Source organism: Priapulus caudatus, unplaced genomic scaffold, assembly GCF_000485595.1.
Source record: "Priapulus caudatus unplaced genomic scaffold, Priapulus_caudatus-5.0.1 Scaffold197, whole genome shotgun sequence".
NCBI lineage: Eukaryota > Metazoa > Priapulida > Priapulimorpha > Priapulimorphida > Priapulidae > Priapulus > Priapulus caudatus.
Window position 1 is genome coordinate 506,520 of NW_014577258.1, and position 9,164 is coordinate 515,683.

The 9,164-nt window shown below is 42.7% G+C and overlaps 2 protein-coding genes across 3 annotated transcripts in view; one reads left to right on the forward strand and one right to left on the reverse strand.

The window, feature by feature from the left end:
- Window positions 1–1,266: 1,266 nt before the first annotated feature.
- On the reverse strand, window positions 1,267–8,366 carry LOC106807153 (vacuolar protein sorting-associated protein 29). 2 transcript variants are annotated; one of them, XM_014809420.1, is made up of 5 exons: window positions 8,307–8,366; window positions 6,668–6,859; window positions 4,049–4,162; window positions 3,408–3,529; window positions 1,267–2,856 (listed from the first exon to the last, which is right to left on the reverse strand). In XM_014809420.1, exons 1-5 carry the CDS (start codon window positions 8,307–8,309, stop codon window positions 2,742–2,744), a joined length of 546 nt encoding a protein of 181 aa, XP_014664906.1. In that variant the 5' UTR covers window positions 8,310–8,366; the 3' UTR covers window positions 1,267–2,741. The 2 variants fall into 2 exon arrangements, with proteins under 2 accessions (XP_014664906.1, XP_014664907.1); XM_014809421.1 differs by lacking the exon at window positions 8,307–8,366 and adding an exon at window positions 8,253–8,271.
- Window positions 8,367–8,462: 96 nt separating this feature from the next.
- The window catches only part of LOC106807151 (SEC14-like protein 2), a gene marked incomplete at its 3' end in the record, with an annotated part of 35,649 nt that continues 34,947 nt past the window's right edge, over window positions 8,463–9,164 (forward strand). Inside the window, 1 exon segment of the mRNA XM_014809418.1 lies at window positions 8,463–8,590. Within this exon segment, the coding sequence (XP_014664904.1) occupies window positions 8,537–8,590 (54 nt within the window).

Genomic DNA, 9,164 nt, shown 5'->3' on the forward strand with positions numbered 1-9,164 from the left:
TATATATATATATATATATATATATATATATATATATATATATATATTTGTATTTACGTTATCAGGAGTGCATGATTAATGGATGTTATTAGCAGATTGTAAAGGTTATGTCATAAAAATATACTCTTGATCATATGTAGCATGGTGCAATTTAGGATAGTTGATAGTCCTGTAGCATATACAGTTCAGAAGGTGTTTGCTTATTGGTTTTCTATCTGTTAGGTATAGCAAACCAGTAATTTCACATGTCACCATATGTTGTATACAGGAAAAACTGCATATATAAAGGTCTCTCAAGGCCGAAGCCAGAAGTTTCCATTATACAAACGTTCTTCGTTTTATAGAAGTGGTTTCGATGTTAAACTTATACTGCAGGAAACTACCAAGTGTCCTTTATAAACGCGTCTCCGTTCTATCGAGCCGCGAACATTGCACGTCGTGTCTGATCGCGCAGCTATACGTTATTGCAGTATTCGTCGTCTATCCTGGACTCGCAGTCAGCGCTGGACGAGGCTCACCCACAGGTGGACTACACACCACCCTCCTTCATCACACTGCTGTTCACAGACCTGGGCGTGCTCACCCCGTCGGCTGTCAGCGACGAGCTCATCAAGCTCTACTTATAACGACTATATCTCGAACGCTGCTACGAAGCTCTCATGCACAGCTGACGATCGGCGCGCACAGTGGTCCCCCGATGATGCGGGTATATAAAGTCAGGGTATTCCCCGTAGCACTTACAGCATGGCATGCCACGCCAGATACTGGTTAGCCGTCTTTGTGGTTGTTTTTTTGACGGGCAAGGGCAGGATTTAATAACGATATAGAGAGATGTGGTGATTGCTTGTATGAGCGAGCTGTAGATTTGTATATATACTAATGTTTGATTGTCTCCGTGTGTTGTAGTAGTATCTTTGATGTGTAGCGATTCGAAGGGGAAGCATATCTCGGCAGGCGTTTTTACATTCTCTCCGTGCAGTCTAAACTCATTGCGTGAAAAATTTCTCAACGTGTTGGTTATAAAGACGTGCAAAATATATTTTGAGATACTGCTATCTATACAGAATTTGGTTCGTTTTGCCTACTGAGACGTATTTAATGGAATAATATTCTTCAGGTACAGTGGTTATAGTTATTTCAATCGGTTACAAAATGAGATGCGTATTTTGTTATAATGCACCAATTGCCATTGCAGCCAAATGCAGCAAACTAGATGGAAAAGGAGAAATAATGTCAGACAGAATTCTTACTAAAAACATCACCATGGAAACTGTTTCGATTCAACTTTTAATATCGTTCAAATAGACAATATATACACATTATATTTGCAAATGGGTTTCCTCTTCAAATTTCATTTTCATAAAACGATAATGAGTCATTCAAGAAATTGAATGCCTCTGCAAGTATAAGCAGAACAAGTACGTGACATGATAGAAAAAGTGTCAATACACTTGGTTTTCAGTCTCAACCACTGCTTTAGAGATTTTTGGCATGATTCCCATCTGCCACCAACATTGATAGTAGTGACTCACAGGGAAATATAGTAAACAGTTGAGGACATCTTGATTCACAGTTAACACACACGACAAACACAAACTCAGTGGCCACAACGCGTAATATTGTTATGTTGTAATGTACACAAAGCGTAATGTTGTTAATTGAGAACTTGCCATTCAAATATCTAACATACCATAGATATATATACAACACACATGTGTTGTATATATCTATGAACATACGTATAATAACATTGCTTCTTCTGCAACATCTGCAGATTTAATTCAACGCCACCTTGTGTCAGATCACTTCACTACTGTCTCTGGAGCTTTCTGGTTTCTTTGCAGGCAAAACAGTTAATCTGGGAACGTTTCACCGAGGTTCTATATATGCTGCAGCAAAAATTGCAGCAGAAAATTATCCGGACATGTTTCGCGTTCTAAGAATAACACAACTAAGGTACTCTACAGAAAACCAGACGAGATTACCGGCTGGTAACCTCCACAAAATATTACCAGCCAGTCTCATTTAATTCTCTTGCTCAAACAATCTGATTTAGCTATGTACCAATGAAAATAAGTGTAGTTTCCATATCCCAGTCTGTCCAGCCATTCAAGCTGGCCATTGGACCAAACACGGTCTTTTACGAATATTAAAACTTTGGTCACTTTATTTCCCTGCTTTAGCCCCATTCATCCCTGATTAAGTATCTTAAATTACCAATTCAGGAAAATTCGGTGCAGCTCATGTTTGACCTAAAATGCACACGGATATCAGGCTCTCACCTACATGAACCCCTTACCCTCCCGGGCCTCCCCCATGCACAAACATAGTATATAAGTAACATCATCATCAGACTCTACTGTGGACTTCTGCATTCTTAGGATCAAGTAACTCTCCAAAAAAGTCACGCACCTATATGCTTAAACCTGGTTGCCTGCTATTACAGAATGTGATTTGATAAGTAAGGCAATATTAAGGAAAATTCTTCCATATCTGCTTTTGCTTTCCACTCGCCTTCTCATAACAAACCAGGCTTCAGCAAGAATGTGAGACTCAATTGTAACCTGACATTGCAGTCCAACCCCCTTCCTTTCCTGTGTGACCGTCAATCATAATCTCACCTGATCCATATCGATGCACAGTAACAGCAAACCCTGCCAAGAGCGCTGTTTTCACATCGTTTTTAAAACACACGCACGTAGACACTGACAAACATACAACACCTCAAGAAACGGTCATTATTACTTCTTGTACTCTATTCGTTCCACCTTTACTTCGTCACCCAGCAGTTGATAAACGTATGTGACCACAGTGGAAGCTTGAATGTCCATCAGGACAAATGATGGCACAATCTCACTGAAAGCAGACAAAGCACACTTGACGAGGGTGTCTGAATTGGGCCAGAGCCACGTCCAGTTTTCAATACCACAACTTGCTCTTGCAGATTCACAAGGGTCGTTGGAAGCACGTATATATAACCACATAGCAACAAGTGGCTCAAATTATTATAGTAAATCTTTTTTGCTTATCATTTATTGTGTATTGACTATCTAACACTGACGTTAATGTTTAAGAAACTTTTAAATTCTTCTAATGTCCATGTCAGGGTTTCTTCTGAGGGAAAATTAGACAAAGGAGGTAATGGCCAGTTTGGGGGAAAAACGCACATGATGGATTCCAATACAGGATGTATTGATATACTTATAGGTATATAGATACAGGATATACTTATCAGTAAATACAGGAACATTTTCACAACGGCGATGTTAAATTTGACAACGGCGGTGCGCCACTGTGCCTCCTATGTATATAAGAAACCCTGCATGTGCTTAAACATTCATGATGTCTTGCTTCCTTGAAAACAAACTGGATACACATCGGACAAATCGCCAGCAGTTGGTCTGTACCTGTCGAGAGCATTGTATGCCCCTGTCGCTGATCCTGGGTTGATGTAGAACTTTCCCTCATGTTCGAATGCCTCGAATTTGTGTGTCTGGCCACTGATGAGAATGTCCACGTCTAGTTGCCTCTGTGGGGATCAAACACACAGCTGAATATGTACAACACTAAGTAGATGGCTTTAATTAACCTCCAATGTGCATCACTACCAGACAAATCGTATCAAGTGAGCTTCTACTTTGGTGCCTAGCTAAAATGAAACATGCATATAACACAACAACAGAAAAGATTTTCAATGCCCCTGTTACACTTGTGTGTGTATTCTAGATTCTGTAATATTAAAGGGGCAACAGTTTTTAAGCCTGTAGCCTAAAATTGGCACTGCTGTATCACAGCCGATTGCCTGTTATCATCGTTAAGTAAACAAGAAGCCAAAAGTGACAAAATGTTGAGTATTATGAGCCTGAGCCATTTGTTGGAATTAATTCCATAAGAAATGCAGTCTCCATTAGTGACCGATCAACAGCCTTGTGGTTTCACGCCGAGAACATTAGCTGTAGCAAGACACTCAGGTGCACCACTGTCCCGAGGGGTGTGACCATAACACTAGCTGGTCAACACTCGGTACCTGAACGCGACCAAATCTCACCTGTATCAATGACAAACTCTCCGTGTCACCCCAAGGAACGACCTGATGACCGTGACAGAGGCCGATGCGAAACTGACCGACAGTCACCACCTTCTGCTCTGGATAGTTCAAGTTCTGCAGCACATCACAACCCTCAGTATTAATTCATTCACTGTTAATTCATCAGATGACGGAAAGAAGAGCGTTTAAAAACGGTTATTCACTGGGGAATAATTGTTAACTGAAAACTATAAAACACAATTTATGTGAGTACACAGCTAAGTTAGCGTTTTAGCAGCAATGAAGCATTCGAGAAACCAGAAGGGAATTAATTAATTCTATTCTGACGATCAGTATCGAAGACTAAACGTTAAGCCCTTGGAAGGCTAAAGGCAATACTTTGAAGGCTTTTACAATCAAATGAATATAAACTATTTTGCTAAATGACAGCCATCATAACCAAAACCTTGCAGCAAACTTGACACCAGGAGCAGCCTCTCTTAAATGGATCGTTTACTCTAGGTTCTCTAGGATTATTTTCAGTTAATTTAGGTTAAAATTACGCTACATAAAAAGTTTCATGGTTCAATCACCATTAGAAATATTATTAAAAAATGTTTTAAAACTAACGACTACAGTTTGATTACAACGACGGTGGCGTCACTCAAAGCGCGCAATCTGATAAGTTGCGCAAAACAACTTTTCAGCCAAGGGCTACAGACCGAAGGTGTTTCTTATTTATTAATTTAAAAGCAAAATAAGCGCGCGGCAGCCGCTACCCGCTATTGATGCTACTCGCTCTGTGTATAAGGTGTCTAGATTATTCGGATTGGTTTCACTCGCGCACGCACAACAAGGCGCGCGCTAAATGAGTGTCTGATAAACGTCGCCACGCATACGCACGCACGCACGTACACACGCACGCACGCACACAGGCGGATACACGCACGCACACAGGGGGATACACACACGCACGCAGATACACGCACGCACGCATGCATGTATATGTCAGGGAACACCTACTGAGGCATTCATGAAGACCTTATCTGGGGCGGTCTTTGTGAGCGGGATGGCAGGTTAGCTGAACGCACCAATTCGATGAAAGGGTTCTTGGACTCAACTAAGACAATGTCCGGCTTTTCATATGCGACTCTGTGACAAGAATCGTCTCTAATTAGCTTGAAAACCCACTGACATTGCATGCTGAATATTTCGCAGCCTCTTCAGCGCTTGCTCGAAGGTCGCACGCACGGCGAATGGGCAGCTCTAGTAGATATAGTGCAATTCTTTGTATTAGGTTTCTCGGAGGCCGGGTAATTGTGTTTGTATTCGGGTACTAACTCAATGTCCCAAACCAGCAGCGCATCGGTCGCATTTATTGGGTCTTCGTACAGAAACGGAGATGTGTTTCGGCAGTGCCAACGATTGGCTGACCCTGCGCTGCTGGCTTGATTGCAGGATTGATCAATTGATTTAATTAATAGATTTACGATCGTACAATCGGGGCCTATGACCGGGAATCTTTATTAAAATAAATAATCGCATGGTTTTAAGTAACTCACCGAGTCGAATGACCCAAGGAGTCGAAACTAACAGATCCGGGGCCAAATGCTCTTTATTTTGCTGTCTAACTGGTCTACGGCCATTGCGGTCGGTATGGTGGTACGTACGCGCCTATATACACTGCTGACCATTGTGACGTCATGCCTCATTTGCTTGGACGCATCTGCAGTGCACTGCGTCCCATGTAATGGCGCCTCTGACTGATTCAGTAATGTGCCAAGGGTGAGCCAAACAAGCAGCGATGGTGTCCGAGGCGGGCACTCATCATGATCAGTACCGCATGTTAGCGTTTTAAATGGCGAGTTTTTTTATCGTTTGTAATCACCAAATTTTGGAAACGACTGAAGTAAAATAGAGGTTTGGTTTGGTTTGGTGTGCGAATGAATGACAACATCAAGCTTGTTTTCTGACATTGAAACTGAAATCGGGTTGGGGGGAATTGAGTCAGTGGCCCCCACGGCCCTTTCCCCTGGATCTTCCAGTGCATGTTGCCAAACGCCGTGTCTCTCTCTATACCGATACCCTTTTCAATCGGCCCTGCAATATCTGCAACGGGCGAAACAGAGCGCTTGTCGGGCGGCCTGTCCGATGGATTGCCTGCGGAAACTTGAGCGAATAAAGCAATAACTGCTAACAGGGCAGTAATGTGGACCAGGGGGTTGGGGAAGCGAATCCTGCACATACAGTTCAGCAACTGCGAGATCACACGCTCGGACTTGTGCGTGTTTGAACTTCATTTCTATAGCATTTAGGTATGAATATAATTGCACCTTTGTGATTAGCCCTCGGTCTGTAACGTGCAAAATAAATTGGCAAATGCGCAACTTTTTCAGGGTGGCAGCACGGTCGCGGGTGTCATGGCGCCGTTCAAATTTCGTAGCGTTGATGTGTAATTAATTATAACGATTAAATTAGGTATCTGGTAACAAATACGTGTGGGTATAGACGATTTGTTATTCAGTAAGTACAGTTGTATGCAGTAAAATCCTATCTGCTATCCCTTTAACTCTACGGGGCAGTACACGAGCTACGCCGTGCTTCCCCTACACAATATCAAGCTCAGAGATCTAGGCTTGCCTCGTCGAAGTCTCCCCGCACCACGTGCACGTCACTGGCCAACGTCTTCAGGTAGTCGTACGATTCCTTCGTGCACAGGTTGCCCGTGCACAGGATGTGCTGGATCTTACCGGGGACGAGCAATGTCTTGAACTTGGCCGGCATGCTGTTGCAGCGATGCGGAACGTGCAGATCCCCTAGCACCAGCACCAACTGTCGACGACAGAAACGCGGGCGACGAGGTGAGGTGAGGAAGTTATTATTTCCAATGTTATTTATAAATTACCTGCAATCAAGGCGCCTCGCACAAAAACATGTATCTGGCAAACTATATTTTGACTAGTATAGGAAATACATGCATGCTAAAATGAATACATTGTACAAGGCCCAATCCTAGTATAGCACCCCGGATTAGTTTAGCACACATGCAAACTATATATACCGGGCTTCAAAACTAGGAAGGATTGTGCATTGTACAACTTCAACTTCAAGTTGTGGTTTGCAGATGAGTGTGTCTTCTAGTCTACTACTCTACCGCCTACGGTCTAACAGACAATATCAATAACGAAAATGATCTAATCTCCTATTATAAATATCGCTGCACGGCTATATGCCCGGCAGCCGGCACCCTAACCCTAACCCCTGTTTACTTGAGAAATCACAGAAAATTAAAAACTACCGGGCATTTAGGAAATCGAAGACCGTGCCCGGCAGCCGTCGAATATTTTCGAAGTGTCGATTGCGAGTTCGTTCGCTCAGTGATTCGAAGCTAGGAGAATTGGGCTAGTTCGAATATACAGTTCACTTGACATTTCTAAACAAATGTAGAATACTTTGGATCACGTAGTACACTGTTTACTTGAGAAATCACCAAAAATTAAAAACTGCTGGGCATTTAGAAAATCAAAAACCGTGCCCGGCTGCCGGGCATATAGCCACTTCGTATAAATATACGTATTAATCAACGTCTCTGCAAACGTTGGCATTCATCGACATCGTTTAACATATTATTGCCCCTCTGTCTTGCCAGTGCCAGTAGTACTAGTACTGTAGTACTACTACTAACTAGTATTCGTTCTAAGTTGTACTTGTAAGTTGTAGTTGAGTTGTAGGGGCCCTAGTTGAGTTGGGTGCAAATCCACTTTAGGCACCTTAGGTATCACGAAGTGATGCACAGATTTCTGTGTATCATCAACTAATGCACAGAATTTCCGTATATCAAAGAATGATGAAAAAACCCTAACCCTAACCCTAAGCCCAACACTAACCCTAACCCTAACACACTTTGTGATGCCTAAGGAGTAAGGTTATACTTTATGACTTAGGGTTAGGGTTAGGGTTAAGGTTTTTGCATCATTCCTTGATATACGGAGTCTGTGCATCACTTCGTGATACACAGAAATCTGTGCATCACTTCGTGATACATAAGGTGCATGCCTAGTGGATTTGCGCCTTGAGTTGTAGTTGTACATTCATTCAACATTGTTACATTGTAATTTGGTCTAATTGTGTTTACAAATTACAGCTTTAGTTCCGACTTTTAGCGCCTCGGCTTTTGTTTGATCGACATTTTGATACCACACAACAAACGTTGTCAACTGAGTACCGATTCATTTCATGTCGAACCGACAAAACTGCTAAAGATTTGCAATATTCTTACCATTTTCTGTGCTTACTTGATAGACTCAGATACACCTCCTGGCAAACACGTTACCTTGTCAGGCGAATTACGATTGGTGCACAGTGACCGGTCAATTATATGTCACCCAATCACAAACTATGTAGTAAAAGCGCTAACCGCATGGGGGCGCAATGATGGGAATCGATTAGTGGTGGGAAAATAGCGGAGCCAGAGTACTTCGGTGGTTTCTCTATATTTCCTCTTGAAAGATGAGTGGTTATGTCGGTGACTTGGACGAATACCAGGAGTCCATACTGGAAGAGGTACGTGACTACCATGTAGTAAAGTACACACGATCGTAATTAGCATAATTGTTCACGCGTTTGGATAGTTCATTTCAATCGTTCAGAATCGGCTATCTTGCGTTGGCAACATTAGTCATTACCATGGCATAGGCTAGCATAGGCATAGCCACGATACGAGTATGGCTTCATTGCACAGGAAGAGAATCATATGACATTATAATTTCTGCGCGAACGGAAGAAACGGTGAGCCTCCAGACTACGCATCCGGACATCCACTCACACAGTGATCGCGCGACTTGCGTACACGCATGATTACGCAACGGGACGCTCTGCTGATTGCCGTAAATAAACAATATATTATATGCACTGCTGCCGTCTATCTTTTCATCCGTCCTCTCTCGCTCTCTCTCTCTTTCACACACACACTCACAGCGCTCTCTCTCTCTCTCTCATCATCTCAGATGCTCTCTTGATTCTCTCTCTCTGCCCTCTCGTCTCTCATCCTCGTCTCCTCGTCTCACTCGTCTCTCATCACATCTCTCTCTCTCTCTGTTCTTACTCTGTCTGCTCTCGATCATCTTTCACAACACCC